This window comes from Colobus angolensis, unplaced genomic scaffold, assembly GCF_000951035.1.
Source record: "Colobus angolensis palliatus isolate OR3802 unplaced genomic scaffold, Cang.pa_1.0 Scaffold1, whole genome shotgun sequence".
In the NCBI taxonomy this organism is placed as follows: Eukaryota; Metazoa; Chordata; class Mammalia; order Primates; family Cercopithecidae; genus Colobus; species Colobus angolensis.
Window position 1 is genome coordinate 2690558 of NW_012110918.1, and position 23275 is coordinate 2713832.

At 37.2% G+C, this 23275-nt stretch overlaps 1 protein-coding gene across 1 annotated transcript in view; it reads right to left on the reverse strand.

Annotated features, from left to right (window-relative positions):
- The window catches only part of HELZ (helicase with zinc finger), a 172135-nt gene that overhangs the window by 71950 nt on the left and 76910 nt on the right, over positions 1-23275 (reverse strand). The window contains exons 14-18 of the mRNA XM_011930768.1: positions 17580-17913; positions 16596-16726; positions 11004-11183; positions 10368-10469; positions 1095-1273 (exon numbers count right to left, since the gene is read on the reverse strand). Coding sequence (XP_011786158.1) covers positions 1095-1273; positions 10368-10469; positions 11004-11183; positions 16596-16726; positions 17580-17913 — 926 coding nt within the window. The remainder of the gene's footprint in view (positions 1-1094; positions 1274-10367; positions 10470-11003; positions 11184-16595; positions 16727-17579; positions 17914-23275) is intronic.

Here is a 23275-nt window from a genome sequence, read left to right on the forward strand (position 1 = left end):
GCGACCGGCCTTTTTGTACTTTTTTATAGAGATGAGGTTTCACTATATTTCCCAGTCTGGCTGAACTCCTGGCCTCAAGTGCCTTGGCCCACCCCCCAGCCTCCCAAAGTGCTGGGACTACAAGCATGAGCCACCACGCCTGGCCCCAGATTGGTACTGTTTTTTTGATGATTAAGTTTTGCCATATTTGTCAGAACAACTTCCTGACATCTTACATCTGTACTTCACAAAACACTAGTTTGATTTTACATAGCTCCTGTACTCAAATATAATAATCTTAATAGTATGCCATAATAAAACCTACCATAATTATCATCTCTACAGTATATAATGCAAAAGCATTTTATAACAAAAATCTGAGAAAAGTATAAAAAAAAAAGAAAAACACCAACACTCTTCAAATTGGAATTCTTCATATGATCAATAATAAATACCATCTGACCAACTAGAGAACAAATGGAATAGCTGTCACTAAAATTAAACCAGGGGTTGGCAAATTTTTCTTCAGTAAAGAGCCAAACTACATATTTTAGATTTTGTGGACCATATAATCAATCTCTGCTGCAACAACTCAACTCAGCCACTGTAACACAAAAGCATTACAGACAGCCGGGCACGGTGGCTCAAGCCTGTAATCCCAGCACTTTGGGAGGCCGAGACGGGCGGATCACGAGGTCAGGAGTTCGAGACCATCCTGGCTAACACTGTGAAACCCCGTCTCTACTAAAAAAAAAAAATACAAAAAGCTAGCCGGGCGAGGTGGCGGGCACCTGTAGTCCCAGCTACTCAGGAGGCTGAGGCAGGAGAATGGCGTAAACCTGGGAGGTGGAGCTTGTAGTGAGCTGAGATCCAGCCACTGCACTCCAGCCCGGGCGACAGAGCAAGACTCCATCTCAAAAAAAAAAAAAAAAAAAGGATTACAGACAATAAATAGGTAAATAAATGAGCATGGTTGTGTTCCAGTCAATAAAACTTTATTTACAAAAACAGGCAGTGAGCCAGATTTGGCCCACACACTGTGTAGCTTGCCAATCCCAGTCTAAACTCAATTCATAAGCCCTAAAATTGTGAGACTGTGTCTTGAGTCAGCATACCAGGTTCAAGGTCCAACTGACAGAGGTACTGGGAAGTATTCAATGTAACAACCACCACTCGATGTTTAAGAATATCTTCTTTCTGGGGCATCTGAAAGGTGGAATGTGCACTTGAGATCAAACAGTACTGATGCACAACTGGGTGGACAGTCTTTACCCAGCGATTTCTGAAATATACCCTGGAAAAGAGGAAAACATTTCTGATTTACATTTACTAATTTCTTAATAGTATCCAGTTATTAAAATACCAACATTGTTATTTTAAGACTGTAACATATGAAAAGTAACAAATGAATCTAATAACCATTAGCACTCTATTGAATTAGAATTTAACATACAATTGCCACTATATCCACTGTGACTCTCTACCAAAAAAATGACATAGAAGTATATGCAATTCCACAAAATAAACGCCTATTTTTAAGTGCTCACAGTAATCTTGCAACAGAATCACATAAACATAAGATTTATAAGCATTACAGTTTTTTAAGTTCAAAACATTCCCATTCTGGAATTATTTTTCTAGAATGTTCTTACAAAAATACACTGACTCCTATTTTAACTATTTACGCTAACAAAAAACAGTGAATTGCATACTTATAACAGGAATTCAAAGGTTATTTTCATTTTATTTTAGACTATATTCTTATACCTATACTTAAATAGACCTCTGTCTGAGGTTCTGGAAATTTAAGAATAAATTTAAAATTTGAACAACTGGAAAGTCTAAGTACTTCCATTATTTGCAAAAGAAAAATATTAATAGGCCTCATGCAATAGATTATTAAAATGGTACAGAAATTACTCATCCATCCATCTACTCATCCACCCACCCATCTCTAACCTACCCAAGTAACAAAGATTCTTTAGGAATCCACTATGCTCCAGCACAGAGGCAGATCACAAAGGGCTTGTGAGCAATCCTTGGGTTTACTCTGAGTTTGATGAAAAGCCATCAGAGAGTTCCAACAGGGCAGTGACACCATACGATTTATTTTGTTAAAGGACTATTCTGTTTCTCTGGGCAGAACATATACAGTGGGAGTGGACAGTGGTGTGCTGGTAAATGTTTAACACCTAGCTCCAGGGCTAGGAAGAGGAGGGGATTTTGGTTTGTAGTGTTTGCTGATTTGTGGTGTAAAATTGTCATGGCGATTTCAAGCTACCAGCATGTCACTGAACATGAACCTGAGAAGTCGTACACATGATTAGCTCTAACAAACCAATACAAGTTGGCTCCAATACAACACTGAGCGGCATGGAGGAAGGAGCGGAGGGTGGAAGCAAGGAGACCAGTTACAAGGTTACTGTTAAGACTGCAGACAAGAGCAGATTGTAGCTTGGACTAGGCCAACAGTAGAGATGTGAAAATGGTCAGATTCACTAGACATTTTGAGAGTAATGCCAACAGAATTTACTGATGAACTAGCAGTGGAATTTAAGAGAAGGAATGATTCCATGCCTTTGAAACTGGATAAATGGTGGTAGCTTTTGCAAAGGTGGTGAAAAAGAGGAATGGATTTGGGGTGGGAATTGAGAGTTTCGTTTTGGGCATATTCAGTAGATATCCAAGTAGATATACCCAGTAAGCAAGGCAATACATAAGTATGGAGTTCAGGAGAATGCCTGGGGCAAGATAGCTACAATTGGGATAATACTAAACCTTGAGACTAGATGAGATTAGAGAATAAGAGTAGATAAAAGAAGAATGACAGATGGACCACTCCAACATTCAGAGGCTGGGAAAGGAGACTGGGAAGGAACAAAGAAATAGGAGAGAACTCTGGAGAGCGTGGGGTATTAGAAGCAAAATGAAGCAAGTGTTTCAGATAGAAATAGATACGAGTAACTGTGTTAAATGCTGCTAAGAGGCTAAGTAAAATGAAGACTGACCACAGGACTTAACAGCAAGAAAACCAATATGATGAACCTCAATATGATGGTTTTAGTGTAAAAGTACAGATGGAAATCTGATTAGCTTGAGCTTAAGAAAGAAAGAGAAGAGAGGAGATAGTGCCAGGGAGTACATATAGACAACTGTCTAGATAAGTTTTGCTTAAAGGCATGCAGGTCGGGTGAAGGCAAGTTTTTGTTTTTGTTTTTTTTTTAATAAGACAATAGTATATTTTCATGCTATACAAAGAAAAAACTATGGAGGACAGAAGAAGCTGTGTATACAGGAAAGGGTGAGAGCTCATTCACAAGTGGAGAGGTTGGTCCCTAGAAAAGAACAGTTTAGAATGGGAGGGAAAGCAGTTATTTAGGAGGTGCAAGTCAGATGATCTATCAAAGGGAAGATGTGGGCATTCTCTTCTGATGGCTTCTTTGTGGGTAAAATTACAAAGATCACCAGATGATTGTTATTTTCATCACTATTATTCCTCTTTCCTAGTTAGGAAAACCGAAGCCCAAAGAGCTTATAGCCAGGATTTAAACCTGTGTTCTTCCCCTCTCTAAGCTTCATTTCTTATTTCCAAAATGAATATAATAATTCAACTTCTCAAGGATTTGGGGAAATTAAATGAGATAACAGATGTATAATATGTAGCATAATGCCTGGCAGCACCAACAAACAGAAGCCCCCCACTTCCCTTCACCCACAGCAAAGCTGAAACTAAAACCAGCATTTCTAAACACTCAGTTAATATTCAATGTACACTGCACAAATGCAAAAAGGTAGCAACATGATATGAATATAGACAATCAAAACAATTACTTAAAAGATCTGTTGTTTACTCCATCTAAAAGCACATATTGTGTGAAATATTTTATTTAATAAGTCATCATATGGAACAAAAGAATAATTTATACGCAGCTTCTAAAAAAGTAAGAGCAAAATCTGGTACTTAATTGGCATGCCTTCAGTTAGTCTAACATTTTGGTAACAATTTCCTTTTCTCAAAGAGCCACCATTTGTTACTAGGCTCTTGTCTCTTACTTTGTGTTAATGTTTCTCAATTTTATGGCCTCTGCACATTTTACCAGAGCAATCTTAAATTATTTTTGGAAGCAAACCAAAAAGGTTTTTAAAAGAGAATTATTAGCCGGCCGGGCGCGGTGGCTCAAGCCTGTAATCCCAGCACTTTGGGAGGCGGAGACGGGCGGATTACGAGGTCAGGAGATCGAGACCATCCTGGCTAACACGGTGAAACCCCGTCTCTACTAAAAATACAAAAAATCAGCCAGGCGTGGTGGCGGGCGCCTGTAGTCCCAGCTACTCCGGAGGCTGAGGCAGGAGAATGGGGGAGGCTGAGGCAGGAGAATGCTGTGAACCCGGGAGGCGGAGCTTGCAGTGAGTGGAGATCACGCCACTGCACTCCAGCCTGGGCGACAGAGCGAGACTCCATCTCAAAAAAATAAATAAATAAATAATAAAAGAGTAGTTATTTTTACTGTCTGATATTAATTACTAAGTTCTGTTTCTTTGTTTTTCTTAGACATTGGAATTCTATTATAGTAATAAATCTTGCAAATTGCTATTAAAAGGCAGCTTTAAATACTGATTTCTTAAATAAGAAAAATAAAAGTCTTAAGTTGATAATCATTTTTTACTAAAAATCACACCAAAATATGTTTTAAATTCTTCAAACCAAAATTGAGTTCACTTTTCCATTTTTCATTCAATTCAAGACCACACTTGAAAGTGATAATTTGGTGAGGGGGGAAATTTTACACAATGGAGATAATCTAGACTTGGCAGAAGAATTATAACCTCTATATCGTAAGCTATGTATAATCATTTTCTTCAAAAGGCAAGCACTGGCTCACACAAAAACATCTCTGGATGCATCCAAGTTAATCATGAAAAAAATCCTCATTATTTCTGATCCTGGCCTACCTGTCTAAATATCAACTTACTGGTAAGCAAATACTAAGGAAAAACTACGCAGTTATGAGCCACATTTTAAAACTAAAATTCTACCCATCCCCCAGATGAACTACTAAATCTGATAGCAGAATAAAGGCATTTTCAGATATGCAAAAGTTAAAAAATATTACCTCCTATGAACTTTTGTCAGCAGGGTTGAAAGCACTAGTTAAGTGTATGTAAAAAAGGATGTGCACCATCAAAACAAGGCAGAAAATCAAGAAAGAGGAAGACCTAAGATCCAGGAAATGGGATCTAATATAGAAGAGAAGAAAAAGAAATTCCAAAATAATGGCAAAGAGACGTGTCAGCATAACAAAGAACAGAAAGGAGGAGCAAGTGAAATCCAGAAGGGGAGCTTCCAGGAGAAAAAAACGGCACTGACAAATTATCTAAGAGCTGTGACAATAAAGACACTTGTTTCAGCAGGTATTTACAGAGTCACTTAGGGTATAAAGACCTGATTAGACGTTCAAAGAAAATAAAGCAAATGAAAAACAGTAAGTAGTATTAATGCTAGAACAAATCCAAAAACATATATGCATATTATTTGTTAGGAGCAAATAACTTACAGGATCCTCATAATAAAAACACTAAAAATGAAGCTACCATACACTCTGGGAGGCCGAGACAGGAGGATCACCTGAGGCCAGGAGTTCGAGGCCAGCCTGGCCAACATGGTGAAACTCTGTCTCTGCAAAAACACAAAAGTTAACTGTGCGTGGTGGTGTGTGCCTGTAATTCCAGCTACTCAGGAGGCTGAGGCAGGAGAATCGCTTGAACCCAGGAGGCAGAGGTTGCAGTGAGCCCAGATAGCCCCACTGCACTCCATTTTGGGCAACAAAGCAAGACTGTCTCACACACACACACACAAAAAGCTACAACAGAAAGTCAACAAATATCCAAAACCAAATTAAGACACAGCAGTTGATATATGTGTGTGTATACATATTTATTTTATATATATATACACATATATAATTTGTATTTTATATTTTATATTTATAATTTGTATACATAATATATACACATATATAATTTGTATTTTATATTTTATATTTATAATTTGTATACATAATATATACACATATATAATTTGTATTTTATATTTTATATTTATAATTTGTATACATAATATATACACATATATAATTTTTATATATTATATTTATAATTTAGAAAAATGGAAGTATCAAAAGAAACTGCTAAAAAAGTCAAAAATTCCCTTGCGAATGATATTTGGTGAACAGTGGCTAGGTTAATTGAAAAAAAAAATTTTTTTTGCTATCAACTTTAAATACAACATGACCTTCTGTAATAGTGTATACATGTGATTTTCTTTAATAAACATAAATACTAATCTTAAACAAAAGCTAATCATTTGAATCATTATGGGGAGAAAAATTACCAATATTTGAATTTAACCTCTCACTTATAGGTGGCTTTTTAAAATTAAAATTGTCTAGTTTCTCCTGTTTAAAAAGAATCTTTACTTAAATTCTCATATTCTCCCAGTCACTATCCAACTTCTCCCCTCCTTTCACAGCCAGGCTTCTTTTTAGAAGTATTATCTAGATTGTCCTCTCCAGTTACCAACCTCCTTCTCACTCCTCTACTCATTCAACATGGCTTACCCTCCATCAAATCAAGGGACATAAACAACTTCCACATCACTAAATCACATGGACGTTTCCAGGCCCATCGAGTTACCTGACTTGGCAGCATGCAAAGTTCCGCTGTTCCTCCCCCCCAGGAACTCTCCCCTCAGCTTCCATGACTCAAGCTTTCTCTGATTCCCTTCTAACTCTCCAGCCCTCCTCTCCCCTGACAATCTCATCCATGCCCACGCTTCAGTCACCACCAATACCCTAGTGACTCACACATTTTCTCTCTCCAGCCAAGACCTCACCTCTGAGCTCCAATGAATATTTCATTGTAAAATTGAAAAAAAAAAAAAAAAAAGGCGGTTTTTCAAATTATTCATTTATACAGTGTGGATATTTGTTCCCATCAAAATCTCAAGTTGAAATGGAATCCCCAATGTTGGAGGTAGGGCCCAGTGGGAGGTATCTGAATCATGGGAACAGATCCCTCATGAGGGGCTTGGGCCATCCCCTTGGTGATAAGTGAGCTTTTGCTCTGAAATCTGATCTTAAAAGTGTATGGCACCTCCCACACGCACACTCACTCTCACTTGCCCCTGATTTCACCATGTGACATCCTGCTCCCCCTTCGCCTTCCACCATGATTGTAGCTTCCTGAGGCCTCCCTAGAAGCTGAGCAGATGCCAGCACCATGCTTTCTATAAAGCCTGCAGAACCATGAGCCAATTAAACCTCTTTTCTTTATAATTCACCTAGTCTCAGGTATTTTTTTTAAAGCAATATAAAAACGGCCTAATACACTCATCTACTAACTCCAAGCACCTGTCTCTTCCTCAAAGGAAAAAAAAAAAAAAAGAAATTAAAGTTCTAAGTCTCACTGCTGACTTTTTCACAATTACCTTGGAAAGCTACCTCAAGGTGAAGCTAGTAAGAATACAAAGCTTGATTGCTAAGCCAATTTTCTTGAAAGTATAATATTCTAGTCCCAACTTTTAAAAGATTTTAAAATATTCTCTGCACTTTCATTTTGTGCAACATCTAAGTTAGACACTGTCTAAATGATTATTTAAAACACAGCTAACATTTTTTTAAATTGGAGAATTGACAGTAACAAGACAATTTCAAATTCACAGTATAAAATATAATACCAATTAAGAAATTTACATATTTTCCAGAAAGAAATCAATCCACATATCCCACATGAATTATAAGAGAGTCTGGTAATATATAATTTTAATTCACTAATTTTATTCATGTAGTAAATTTATACACAACAAATAATCCCCAAAATCTTATTACTTAAAATACTATGAATAAGAATGACCTGATCACAGAAGAAGATGCTTCTTTGAAGATCAATATAAAACAACAATTACCTTCCATTTTCCCAGAAAGTAGGAAATGCACCCCTCCATAGATGACCCCATCTGCAAAGCCGTAACTCTGCCAGAACCAGATACTGATCTTGAAAACCACACATAAAAATGAACTGTGTTTTCCCCCTCTATTCCATTTTAAAATCTTCTAGTTCTAGTGAAGTAACAACTAAAAACCAGGATCTAAAATGGTTTCTAAAATCTCCATCTCCAAATATTTTAAGTTCAGCTCAACTCCTGGCAACTAAAAGAGTTTTACAAATTTTAATCATAAGTATGTATATTGAGACACATTTACTACTGTATTCACTATGTAATGTTTTGACTATTTTCACACTATAGCACTTTCCAGGGCCTGTTCCAGACTATATCATGAAGACAGCAAACCCTTCATGAGCCTTTCTCCCTAGAGACAACCATCTTCATGGTCATGAGCAGACACTTAGTGCCCTCTTGTGTTCTTTCCTCTGCATCCTGGGACAATTCAGATAAAGCTAATCTTCCCACAGCACTCAAGTCATTCTAATCTTCTCTATTCCATTTCACATGCCTTCTGTGTTTGTTGTCTATTAGGAAAGTTATAAATTAATCTGAGTTAATGTAATATTAGATAATGCTAATAAATCTTAACAATTCAATGCATAAATACTCTGAGGAAATACATTTGCAAGTTAACACCTTTCCCAAAGAGAAAATGTAGGACTACATAAAGTATGGTGAAAATGTAGAACTACATAAAGCAAATATTTGGGAAGTCAGACTTTTTCTTACTTTATTCCATTTACTAAATGAAACCACATGAAGTTTGCATTTGAATATATTTATAAATCTTTTTCCATCTTGGGTTGAACCACTTTTGAGACTCACAGAGAGGTGAGAATTTCTGATAGAGGGCAAGTTTCAATATTTGGGCCACAATGATACATGTACCCTACTGAACATAACTTCTTATTCTGCATATTGAGATGCACCACATGTTGGATTATAATCTCCAAAAAATAATTTTACATGGAAAAAGCTAAATATAAGCTAGTTGAGTGACGCATTTAGTGTTCATCAGCAATAGCTCTACAGCCCCAAATGTCAAATGGCCTAAGCTAAGTCAACCAAGATTTGAGCAGGCTTTACCCCACTGTTTTCACACCAAGTACACCATGATAACTGAGGTCACACTTCCTATGGAACAAACATGCGCACTCTACCAACAATGTAAGTGAACAAAACAAACAACTTATATCATTAAAGTAAGAATATCTATAGCAAAAAAGGTAACTACTCAACTTTCACTTATGAGCTGGAAGAGATTAGATTCTGAAGCAAACTATTTACTGATGAATGTATTCTTCAATAAAAACCATGTTTTCATTTATAGTGATAATGATTGTATATACATAATATTTTCTTATTAAATACAACCAGATTCTATTTAAATTAATTACTGTTTCTTAATCTTCCAAAGTGAAAATAAAATATGGCCAAAAAAACCTGTGTTAATAGGTCACACCACTTTTTTCCTCTTTTTTTCTTTTAATGGAATTCTAAGATCATTCAAACAGCTTTGGTTATGATTACTAAAGAATTAAATAACATAATTTCATTTCCCATGCTTGAGCTCTAGTAGAAATAAAAAGTTAGTGGCTTATGATTCAAAAGTGCAGTTAGAAATTAATTTATAAACAACTGTATTCAAACAACCTAGGGCATGACATATTAGTTTGTAAAATGGCAAAACTAAACATTAATCCATATAACAATGAAAGCAAATGGTATAATAAACAACAATTTGATGATTCTTTATTGTTTTCTGAAGAAAAGGATTTTTATTCCCCCACATCCTATATTTAAGTACATTTCATGTTCATATACACTCAGAGGACCTTTCTATATCAACCTTAAATTTTCTTTGACACTTAAATGGTAGCAAAAGTTGTTAAATACCAGTCAAGTACATTTTGTTACAGAAATCATTTCAGTATTTCATGTTTATCTAATGTGTAGCTTCTATGAAATTACCTGCATCAAGCCAAAATTTTATTTTCATAAAGAACTGTCCACTGCATGACTAATCTGCCATGCAAAATATGCTAGAATTTTAACTGAACTAGATTTAATTTAAATTATCATATTATGTTATTTCATCATACTAGCTTTTAGAGGTACATATCAAAATCTACTCAGGTTGAAACAACACTTTACACACAAAACTTAAAAAAGGATGTCTTTCTCTTAATGTTTAAGAAATGAATAGTCAAAGATTTTTACATTCTTCCTTAATTTAAACAGTTTATTCAAAAGACATAACCTCTAAATTTCAATGCACAGTTAAAGACTTTGGTATTTCCAAAGTACTAAAATCTTTACAGACACCTTTTCTTAAGAATAATAAAGTATGATATAGATACATAAGAAGCCTTAAAAAAAATACCTGAGAGGTCTTGCCTGGGGATTGCCTGCTTCTACATATGGATGTAAATAATCCTTTATGTAGAGATCAGCAGCACTATTAGAATGGGTGCAAATGAGAATCCTGCTGAAATAAATGGTGCAAATAAAAAGAATGATAAAACACAAAACTATTCAAGCAGTATAATACCGAAAAAAAAAAAGCAGTGGCCATCCTAACATTATACAATTCCCTCATCCTACTCAGTAATCCCTAGCACTATTCAGTGATACCTTTAGGAAATTATACTACTCTTTAAGTTAAAAAGGAAGTACCCCAAAATTATTTTTAAATCTATCATATAAAATATATATACATATATTTAAACCCAAGTCTTTTGGCTCTAATAGATATCACAATTCCATAGCAAACTTGTTCTGATGGCTATTTAAAAACTATTGTAAAACTTACTGTCTATACTACCAATTTTAAAAACAGTATGTTTTAAGAGAATTCAGATTTTTAGTGCTCTGGGGTTTGGATTTACGGCTTTTCCTTTTCTTTTTCATGTTTAAGAGCTGAATGAAAACTGTCCTGCTAGCCCTCATTTTGCATTTAAAACAAGAACAGAGGTAGTACCCTACCAGGGAAATATGAGCAAGCTTCCCACCCTCTCACCTAGTCTCCTGTTGCTGCAGAATATGTTTGACAGCCTGAGCTAGAGTGAACGTTTTGCCTGTCCCATAGGGTCCGATGATAAGCACAGGCGGCAGCTGGATTGCAAGTGGAGTGGTAATGGCCAGAACAGCCTCTTTCTGTTTTGCATTTAGTCGAGGATCCAACTGTTCATCCCATTGTCTATGGAAAAGAAAAATTTATTTTAAACACATGCATCTTGTTAATAAATATAACACAACACACGAGTATCCTGAATTTCAGTGAACCATTAAAATCACTGAAATAGCACAGCATCTATAAAAACAAATGCTTATTCTAAAGCTACTTTTTAGAAAGTTACCCAACAGAGTCACTGTAGAGTGTTTTAACATGTAAATCTAAATTAATTTTATCTCGTCCTATTCTACATACAAAAAGATTTTGGTAACTTATCTAAGGAAATGACATACTTCGAATCTAGCTGCTGCTGTCAGGTCTTTAAGTAGAAATGGCAATGTTTCAAACATGTAATTTCCCTCTGTTACAAAGAGCATCAGAAAACTTTTCACTGATATTAACGAAGTAGTAGCTTTTTTTAGCATAACAAATGAAATGCAAAAGAGAAACGATCTGAATTTCAAATTCTAATTATTTAAAAGATCTGCTGGCAAGGAAAAGAACAAACCTATATGTCCCTGCTTAAGAGATACTAATTTTTACAAAGATCTTAATGTAGAAAATATTAGGTCTTTTAAAAAGGCATAAAAAGCCAAACAAAATGAAATGTTTTTTAATATTTTTGCACACACACACGCACATATCATACTGGTCAGAGTAGAGAACACCTGTCACAGTCGCACAGATGGCTACTGTAATGAGATCTATCTTACTAGAGTCCCTTCTATGACTTGGCTAAGTTTCGAAGATTTAAATGGACAGCAGATGCTGAAACAGATCAAACTGGGTGGAGAATCAACAGCATTTTTTCTCACAACTACAGTTAAAATACTATACATCACAACAACTATGGTAAAAATGAGAGGGATGTGAATCAAAATAGTAAGGGTGTGTAAAGAAACTCTTAGAAAATTTAAAATAAAAGGGCCTGCAAAATAATCCTGAAATAGAGGACAGAGTTTAGACAGGAAACTTCTCTCTGTGAGGCTATATCGTACTTAAATCAGAAGCTGGTTATTTTTGAAAAATCTTAACACTTTCAGTTTTCAAGAAATTATAACCTGGCCAGGCGTGGTGGCTCATATCTATAATCCCAGCATTTTGGGAGGCCAAGGCAGGAATGGCATTTGAGATCAGCAGTTCAAGACCACCCTGAGCAACATAGCAAGACCTCATCTCTACAAATATGTATAAAATAACTGTTAAATTATGACATATAATCTCAAACCAACAAAATTCTCCTTAAAAAATGTAAAACTTTAGAAAACAAATTTTGACCATGTAATCATGCCAATATTTCTTTTTCTGAAATTTGCCATTCGCTAAACCCCAAACATTTTATTTCAGAGTCCCTCAGCATTAACCGGCTTATTTATTCATAATTCTGACAGTATCCAGCAATTTTCCATCTTCTATAAATGAGAAAACTGCTTTAGGTGATGGCTAAGTCCAGACCTACCGTATGTAGCATTGGGTGGAATGGTTACCCTAAAACCATCAGAGCAGCCTTCTCCCCTGCCTTCCTTTACTGCTGAGCCTAGTCAGCTATAATGCTCCATCTCCCAGCCTCCTGTGCTATAGACCCAATTCTGGTCAATTAGATGGGGGAGGAAGTCCTCAGAAGGACTTCTATACACAATAAAACAAAAAAGCCTCACTTATTTTATATTTTTTTTAACTAAAAAAAGCCCTTCTTGCTCATCACTTCCTTCCTCAGCTGACCAGAAAAAGCTTATGGTAAATAAACTACAGCAATCATCTTATATTTTGCATGAGGCAAAACGCATCAAGAAGAAAACAAACATGCCCTACATGGTAGAAAGGAGGGGGAGGTGTCTGTCCTTGATGGCCCTGCAGAGCTCCTGCACAGTCCTGGACCATGTAGCTCTAGGCTGATAACTCCACCTTTTAAAGTCACAATCAGTTCAGTCAACTGCTAACTGAATCTATACCTGACTACCATGATTCTATGATACCTGTCCCCAATGGTTCCTTTATCTGTGCATGAAGATAATGACATTTGCATCAGATGGTTATTTTAAAGATCAAGTGAGATAATACATGTAAAGCTGTTTAGAAAAATAATTGAGCAACAAAAGTTCAATTAAGGTTAGCTTCTGTTACTACAATATTTTCTAGAGATTACGGAAAAATGAGATATTACTTGACTAGTACACACTTTTAAAGCAAAAAGTTCTTAAAATACCCTCTCATCTTTCAAATCTGGGGACTTTCATGAACTTAAGAATGAGACAGATACCACGATGAACATTTATAGAAAGCCAATGAATGGAACAAACTGTATTTATTTATCGAACTGCCCACTTAATAAGGGAAAGAAGATTTATACATGCTAAGAGGAACCTCTGATTTTCAAAATTTAAAACAATATAAGATCTCAAGTTTATTGTGAATGAAATACTTTATTTCATTCCCAGAGCTAAACTAATTCAAAGTCCTTTCTTCCCCTGACCTAATGTACTTATAACTAATTTACAGACTACATGCTCAAGAACAATTTCTCAATTTCATTTATCTATATTCTACACTAGAACAGAAAATATATTCTGGCATAATTGTGGCTCACTGCAACCTCAAACTATTAGGCTCAAGCAATATTCCCACCTCAGCCTCCTACCTAGCTGAGACTACAGGCGTGTGCCACCACATCCAGGTAATTTTAATTTTACTTATTTCTTTATTTATGTATAGAGATGGGGGTCTCACTATATTGCTAAGGTTGGACTCTAACTCCTGAGCTTAAGCAATCCTCCCACCTCGGCCTCCCAAAGTGCTAGGATTACAGGTGTGAGCCCATGACCACAACTCAGTATGTTCCTAGACCCAGATACCTTTTACTCCTATTTAAAATACAGTGGTATAAAAATATTTTCTTGCTTGAAAGTTTGCTTATTTTTGCAGCTAAAACTTACAGTCAGTAGTATTTAAATATACTATGTTATACACAATATAATTTTCAGAAGTGAGCATATCCAGTAAAAGTGCCTACAAGCTTACTGGTATGGCCTCACAATTGAAACTTTTCTTCTTTAAACCTGAAATTCTTATTAACTTAAATGTGCTGAATATGAATAATGTAAAACCCTGTGGGTATTCAAAGAAAAATAAGACATGGTCTCTTTCTGTACAAAGTTCAGAGTTTACCAAGAAAAACAGTCTAGAAATGTACATGAATTGACAAATTTAGAGAAATTATGCTTTAAAGCACAAAACCGAACCTAGTACATGTCAGGCACTCAATAAATAGTTGTTAAAATATTGACATGAAAGGGTCAGGTTCATCTGCTGACCCTTTAATCCAGAGCATATGAGCTGGACTAAATATTAAAGGACAGAGAGCTCTTCAGTGAACTAACATTGGGCAAAGATTATATGCGAGAGAGAAAATCACTTAAAGAGGTGGCAAGGCTGCAGGAAAGGGGAAATGAGGAGTTGTCTGATGGGTGTATAGCATCAGTTTTGCAAGACAAAAAAGTTCTGGAGATTGCACAACAATGTGAATATATTTAACACTATGGAACTGTACACTTAAAATGGTAAAGAGGGTACATTTTACGTTATGTGGATTTTACCACAATTAAAAACATTTTAAGAAGAATAACAGAAAGATAAGGAGGCAAATAAGTACACGGCAAATTAAACAAACTTCAAGGTAATTCAATATTACTAAAACATGGGGATTTAGAGGGAGAAAAGGAGTGTCAAGCAGAAAAAAATAAAAGAAATCTGAAAGGATACTGCAGGAAAGCACAGTCAACGAGGCCATACACAGGCGCTTTGGCTTAGACTGCTCACCCTTTATCTACATATCAAGGAGAAGCCATCAGAGATTTGTGAACAGTGAAATGACATGATTATTTTAGAAAACTAACTCCAGGAGAAATATTTGGGATGAGCCAGAAAACACAGCCACAGACGGCAAAGCTACTAAAATACTCCAGGTCTAAAAGCAGCACTGGCTCTGAGAAAGAAAAGAAAAGGAAGCATGAAGAGGAGCTGAATCCAAAGAGAACTGAGGAGATGCCACTGGATTTTTACAATTAGTAGATCACCAATCACCTTCAGGATAGTACACAAGAGGGAAACAGGGGTTACAGAGTGAGTAAGAAAGAATACTGGAAATACACAGACTATTCCCTCTCAAGAATTTTGGCAGTAAAAAGAACAGAGGGAGACAGCACAGTAAGAGTAAGCAAAACAAGGGAGAAATAACTGAGGCTTTGTGTTGTAAGGCATATTTCGTGTTGTTCTGCTTTTACGACCATAAGAAATGGAACTTGAGGGAAGTGATATATGCCACTTCTAGGCCTGGCCCATAAAAGCTTCCCACATGACCCTTTGCGCCCACTCTTCCCCCGTCGGCCAGCTGAATGTCAACACCCAGGGTGACCCTGGAAACCACTCACTGAAGATCCCAGAGGCTCCATCAGTCGTGGAAAGGGCCACCCTACCATGAATAATTGAAAGTGATAAATAAACTTCTCTTTTGTAGAGCCACTGAGATTAAAAAAAGAAAAAAAGGTGCTGTGAGTTGAGCATGGGAAGGCACTAAGGGCATAAAACCCAGTGAAGAGATGAAAAGGCAGATACAGACATACAGCTCTCAGTCATCCATGCTTATAACAAAATGGAAGTACCTTCTTCAATTACATGTAAAGGCATCCCAAAAAAATTTAGGCAGAATAATATTTATATGACCATTAACTGGAGAGAAGTTTCTAAAGCAGTTTCTTCTATCGTACTTCGTCCATTTTGCTCATTTATAAAAATCTCCCCTACCTTTAAAAAGTATTTTAAATTAGGACAGGTGCAGTAGCTCACATCCCAGAACTTTGGGAAGCCAAGGCAGGAAGGTCACTTGAGGCCAGATTTCAAGACCAGCATGGACAAGATACCAAGACCCCTGCCTACAAAAAAAATTTTTTAATCAGCCAGACACAGTGGTATGTGTCTAAAATCCTAGTCACTCAGAGGCTGAGGCAGGAGAGTTGCTTGAGCCCAGGAGTGCAAGGCTGTAGTGAGCAATGATCATGCCACTACACTTCAGCCTGGGTGACAGAGCAAGATCCCAACTCTAAATAAATAAAAATTATTTTAAATTAACTACTGGAACCACTTCAGAAAGGCCCTAATTTCCCCATTCAACTTCTACTTGGAAATATTCCTAAATTGCTTGGCATCCTATCAAATTAAGGCTGTTGAGAAAAGCAGTGGAATTCATTTAGACTCCAAGAAAAAGTAAATAGATGATGAACCTCAAATGTTTCATTTTAAGTGTTCTTTTACTCTCCTTTCTAAACTAATGTCTCCTGAAAAGCAAAGGCAAACTTTCTTATAAAAGTATGCTTGAGTTAACTTATACAGATATTCAATTTAATATTAACCTTCCTTTAATAAGACAACACCTTAGTGTACCTGTTAGGACTCCACGGTATGGTGGGAGTCATACTGATGTCTGGAAACAAAACCCCATTGTCCTTGATCCTGTCTAGTGCATAGTGCATTTCACAGAGGGGTAATCGATTTAATTGAAACTGAAGTTCAACCTGAAACACAAAATGAATTTTTTTAAAAACCGCATGAAAGCAAACATCAATGCTGGCAGCTCGCTAGAATACTTTGGGAGGAATCTGTTTGGGACAATAAGTGCAGAGATTCTTTTAAAGTATAATCATAGTCTAACCATAATTATGATGAATATTTGCTTTGTTCATTTATAACCAGGCACTGTAACAAGTACTTTACTATGGATTATCTCATTTAATAGTACCAATGATATATATACTATTATTAACATCATTTTACATATTAAGAAACAGACATATTTATAAGTTACCTAATCTCTAGATAAAGGCTACTTGATTCTACCATTCGCATGAAAATACATTAGCAAAAAATCAGAACATGTGAAGTATCCGGTCGTGAGAGATGATTAGTCCTATGACACTCTATCAATTTACAATGAATAAATAATATTCACCAAGTTTTATGTTTAAAAAGAAAAAAAGATTAATCTTCCAGTTAAATATGGCAGACTGAAGACATAATTCACCTAAAACCCCATAAAGATAGAGAGAACAGGAACAGATACAACTGCAGATGAGAGATGTCCCAGGGGGTAGCTTAATTTCTTTTCATCTTTTCTTCCATTACAGATTTAAAACTCTAATCAGATAGCTCAACCTTGTATAACACTAGAACATTCTAAATGTTACTTAAATTTAAAAGAATCACTTTTCTCTGGGAGTTGCTACAGGTCCAATTCTCAACCCACCACCGTAGACTTCAAAGTCAGCTTTGCTTTAGTTTATGGCAGAAGAAAAACTAACCCAGAGGAAGACTATGAGCCGATAATGAGGCTACAGACCACTATGGTTAAACTGCAACCTTGAAACATACCTGTGTGTCACAGTCAGGCCGAAGATTAAGTTCTTCACAGCATTCCCTAGATAGCCTTAAAAATATATATTCCTTTGTTTTTTCTTCAATAGTAGCTTCATAAACCTTCTCTTTGGTTCCCTGGGTCTGTCCTAACTTCTGTTTAGGGACTGGTAACAAATAAACAGCATTGACTTTGGTCATCACCAGTCGTCCAGCCAAAGTATCTTCAGAAAGTGTTTCAGTAAGCTTAAAGCGACCAAAAAGTTGTCCATTCTGAGCATACTTTGCACCTCCAGAAACGCCAGTGAGCATGAAGCTTGCTAGAATCTGCAATTGCACTTTAAGGTTGAACCTAAACCAGAAGTAGAAAACTAGTTTGAATATTTTACATACAAAATATATAAAAACTAGAATAGTGAAAGTAAATCAAATATAAACATAACAAAAATTAAACCATTATATCACTTCTACTTCATTGAGCTAAAAACTATTTTTCTGCCTTTAATACAAGCTGGAAACAACAACACTTTTTTTTTGAGACGGAGTCTCACTCTATCGCCCAGTCTGGAGTACAGTGGCATGATCTTGGCTCACTGCAACCTTTGCCTCCCGGGTTCAAGAATTCTCCTGCCTCAGCCTCCCAAGGAGCTGGGATTACATGCGCCCACCATGCCCGGCTAATTTTTGTATTTTTAGTAGAGACAGGGTTTCGACATGTTGGCCAGGCTAGTCTTAAGCTCTTGATCTCAGGTGATCCACCCACCTCAGCCTCCGAAAGTGCTGGGAGATTACAAAGGTGAGCCACTGTGAATGGCCAACAAAACTTTTTTTTAAGTGAATAAACTCCCATGTAAGTTACATAAAGATACATACTAACTTGTGTTGAAGAATATGCACATTCAAAAAACACCAGAGTACTTAAAATGAAACCAAATGTCGTTTTTGAAAGTAACATGAAATATTATATACTAATTAATATAAAAGTCTGTTTGAACACACCATTGGGACAATAAGGACTTTAAAATCACCTGGAACCAGAAGGAAACACATTGCACTGAAAATTACAATGGACTTTAAACCAATTGCTTTCCAAGTAGAGCTTATCAACAGATTCAAGCCATAAAATATCTCTTTCAATAATGTTAATGGACATTTAAAATACATTTTCATTCAGGGCTACATGGAGGCAGGTCTCATGCAGGAATTATGGAAAGAGAAGTTAAGGCCTATCTTATCAGACAATGGTTGGTATACTCACTCCCTCACACTTCCATGTGTGCATGTGAGTATGAGAGAGTATGTGTGTGAAGGCAGCACAGAGAATCAAGATTAATTTACACAGTCAAGAAATATGCAGCCGGACATGGTGGCTCACGTCTGTAATCCTAGCACTATGGGAGGCTGAGGTGGGCAGATCACCTGAGGTTGGGAGTTGAAGACCAGCCTGGCCAACATGGTGAAACCCTGCATCTACTAAAAATACAAAAATTAGCCAGGTGTGGTGGCAGGCACCTGTAATCCCAGCACTTTGGGAAGCCGAGGCAGGAGGATCACTTGAGGTCAGGAGTTCAAGACCAGCCTAGCCAACATGGTGAGAACTCGTCTCTACTAAAAACACAAAAATTAGCTGGGCATGGTGGCCCAGCCTGTAGTTCCTAGCTACTCAGGAGGCTGAGGCAGGAGAATCACTTGAACCCAGGAGGTGGAGGCTGCAGTGACCTGAGATAGCGCCACTGCACTCCAGCCTGGCCGACAGAGTGAGACTCCATCTCAAAAAGAAAAAGAAAAAAAAGGAACCTTTACTTTATTCATGTTTTCTTAAATGAAATTAAAATTTTACTTTCCTTTTACTACCCATATAATATGCAGAGTTTAGGGGTCATTAAAACTTTCTTAGAGGGAGGAGATTACTTCAGAGTGCAAGAAATTCTTGATTCACAAAGGACCTCTTTTTGCTAAGATGATGTACATGATGTACAGTTTTCTTATCTTTTTTTTTTTTTTCACTATACAATCAATGTCTTCTTCCTTTGAACTCCCTCTTCCACGGACTTCTGTATCGTAATGCTCTCCTAGTTTTCTTCCTACCTCTCCTAGCTGCTCTCCATCTCCCATCTAAGCACCAACTACTTTCTATAAGCTCCACCCTGCCTTCCTTCTACTCTGTAAGTTCTTGCTAGGTCACCCTCTCCCAGATCTCCCAGCTCAGGGCTATAAATCCAACTGTCAAATGGACACTCTTGTTTATATGCCCTTTAAACTCAGTATATGCAAAACTATCTGACCTCCCCAGTATGACTCAACCCAATCTTCCCATGTATTAACCACTTAGAAAATGGCACTATCATCCATGTAGGTATCCAAGCCAAAAATCAAGTCATCCTTGACCCTGCCTCTCTCACCAACCTTCATTCACACAACACAGAATCACTATGCCCTGTTAGTTCCTCATGGCCCTGTTAGTTCCCCTCCTTCCTAATCCATCTGCATCCTAACATTTTTAACTTGAATTATTATAACAGACTTCTAACCCAACTTCCTGTCTCAAATCTGTTCTCCACACCCCTATCAGAGGATCTCTGAAAAATGCAAATCTGGTAAGCAGCTTTCTATAGCTGAGGACAGAGTTTCTCTCTCATCTAACTTGTCCCCACCAGACAAGCACCCTCCATTGCAACTAAAATAAACTGGCAGCTCCCCAAAACTCTATGCTCTTATTCTCATATCCTGTTTCCTTTAACCAAATACTTTTGTCCTACTTCTTTTTTTTTTTTTTTTTTTTTTTTTGAGACGGAGTTTCACTCTTGTTGCCCCAGCTGGAGTTCAATGGCCCCATCTCGGCTCACTGTAACCTCCACCTCCTGGGTTCAAGCGATTCTCCTGCTTCAACCTCCCAAGTAGCTGGGATTACAGGTGCCCACCAGCAGACCAGGCTAATTTTTTGTATTTTTAGTAGAGACAGGGTTTCACCATCTTGGCCAGGCTAGTCTCGAACTCCTGAACTCAAGTGATCCACCCGCCTCAGCCTCCAAAGTGCTGGGATTACAGGTGTGAGCCACCACGCCCAGCCTTGTCCTACTTCTAAACCCGACGAATCCTTACCTGTTTCTCAAAGTTCGACTTACATTCCATCTGCTCTAGAAAGCAATGTGAGCCCTTCCTTGACTTGACTACCCTCCTTTTCTCCACTAAGGTAGAAAAGTGCCTCTTCCACGGGGGCCCTTGTGCATTCCTCCAGTGCAGTGCTGATCATATTTTATCATAACCCTGTATTTACGGGTCTCTCCCCCACTGGATTACAAACTTTCAGGGGACAAGGAAACATATTTTGCTTGCCTTAGAATCAGCAGTGACTAGCATAGAACCTAACACCTTCAATATTCAATAAATTTTTTTCACTGAATTAATTTTATGTTTTTCTAATAATCTGATTTTTTTCCCAAGCACCATATTCCCACTTCAGCCACTTTATATTATTTCCTAACATATTCTTGAAATCCTGTCATATATTTCTCAACTATCTTAAGCCATATATATTTTTTAATAGTTTTTTTTGTTTTTTGAGACAAGGTCTCACTGTCACCCAGGCTCGAGTGCAGTAGCACAATCTTGACTCACTGCAGCCTTGACCTCCTGAGCTCACGCAATCCGCCCACCTCAACCTCCTGAGTAGCAGGGACCATGGGTGCACACCATCACGCCCAGCTAATTTTTGTATTTTTTGTAGAGATGGGGTCTCGCCATGTTGCCAAGGCTGGTCTCAAACTCCTGGGCTCAAAAGACCTGCCCTCCTGGGCCTCCCAAAGTGCTAAGATTACAGATGTGAGCCACCGCACCCAGGCCTTAAGCCATATATGAAAGCTTCACTCATGTCTATTTGAGAATCGCCATCCCAAAACACTTGATTACAATTTAGCAGGCATGAAAAGTTAATCTCACAGTTTAGAGCAACAAGAGAATCGTCTTGTGACATTGGTTGTGTCTTGCAACAAAATTCTTGAGGTAGAGGCACTAGAAGTGCTAAGAAATAAAATAGAAGTCTTAACAAATGCAGCTTTTCCCACAGAAAATTCATCACATGTTCAAGATGCAGACATTATAGAATTTCTAGTAGAGGTTATAGCTACTAACAATTAATTTGTATATAAGATTAACAGGCTAAAACTAAAATTATGTTAGTAATCTTAAATATTAAAATATGTACTTTTTGAAATTTAGTAACTCAGAAATACCTAAACTAGAAAATATATCCTACAATTAACAAAGATATTTCTTAATAAGAAGAAAAACCATCTTTTCATTGTTGCATGCTACATTTTAAAATCAACCTTAAAGTTTACATAATCCCTAACCTTTTAGGGAATGGCAGAATTACAGTCAATTGAATACTCAATAGACTTAAAAAGATACTTCTAGGCTAATGAGAAATATGGCTCTATCAACCTTAGCAACAATTCTATCTCTTGAGTGCAACTTTTCAAAAATTTCAAACCTACAGAGTTTTCATTTCATGTGATTTCTGACTATATGAACAATAAAAATCAACCAAAGTAATAAAACAATCCCTGAGTTCACTAAAGCAGAGCAACAGAACAGAGGTATCACCAACAGAAGCAGCACCCATCTAAACGATGAAATGTGCACCCCACGCTAGGCCTGTCATGTCAGCTGTTAGCACTGAGAAGCCAGGCACGATGACCCGATGAGGCATGCACAGTTTAACGGACACAATAGCTTCAGCTAAAGTACATTTCTTCTGAAAATGCACCTCTTAAAAATCAAACAGATTTCACTTCAAAGTAGAATCATTATTGAACACACACCAACATGTGACTGAGTATAAGAGAAGTAAAACAAACAAATCTCAAAAGAAAAGCATTTTCTAAAACTTAAATGAAATGAAATGTAGTATTATCTTTATCACCTACACACATCTCACACTAAAACAACCTAAGAAGAAATTTCTGGACTGCTTTGAAAAAAATCATCCATGTAAAAGGCATAGTCTGATGGGATCTTGCTCTGTCGCCCAGGCTGGAGGGTAGTGGTGTGAACACAGCTCACTGCAACCTCAAATTCATAGGTTTAAGTGATCCTCTTGCCTCAGTGTCTTGCAACCCTTATCATCAAAACGTAAGAAACTAGTATGAAGCTCCTTGAGACTACTTTCATGATTAGAAATATTCTGCTTTGGCCCGGTGCGGTAGCTTGCACCTGTAATCTCAGCACTTTGGGAGGCTGAGGCGGGTGGATCACCTGAGGTCAGGAGTTCAAGACCACCCTGGCCAACATGGTGAAACCCCATCTCTACCAAAAATGCAAAATTAGCTGGGCATGGTGGCACTCGCCTGTAATCCCAGCTACTCAGAAGGCTGAGGCAGGAGAATTGCTTGAAACCAGGAGGCAGAGGTTCTGGTGAGCGAGATTGCACCATTGCACTCCAGCCTGGGCAACAACAGCGAAACTCCATTTAAAAAAAGAAAAAGAAAAAGAAAAAGAAAAGAAAAGAAAAAAGGAAATATTCTGCTTAAACTGTCAAAGTTCACAGAAGACTGATACATTCTCGGGACCTTGGGAAATATCCTACTAATTGTGTGGCACATCTGACCACAATGTCACAAAGAGGCAAACTTCAGTGTGTTCAGAACACACTTATTACTGTCAATACATACCCAAGTCATTTAGAGAGATGAGTCAATATAGGCACACCATTG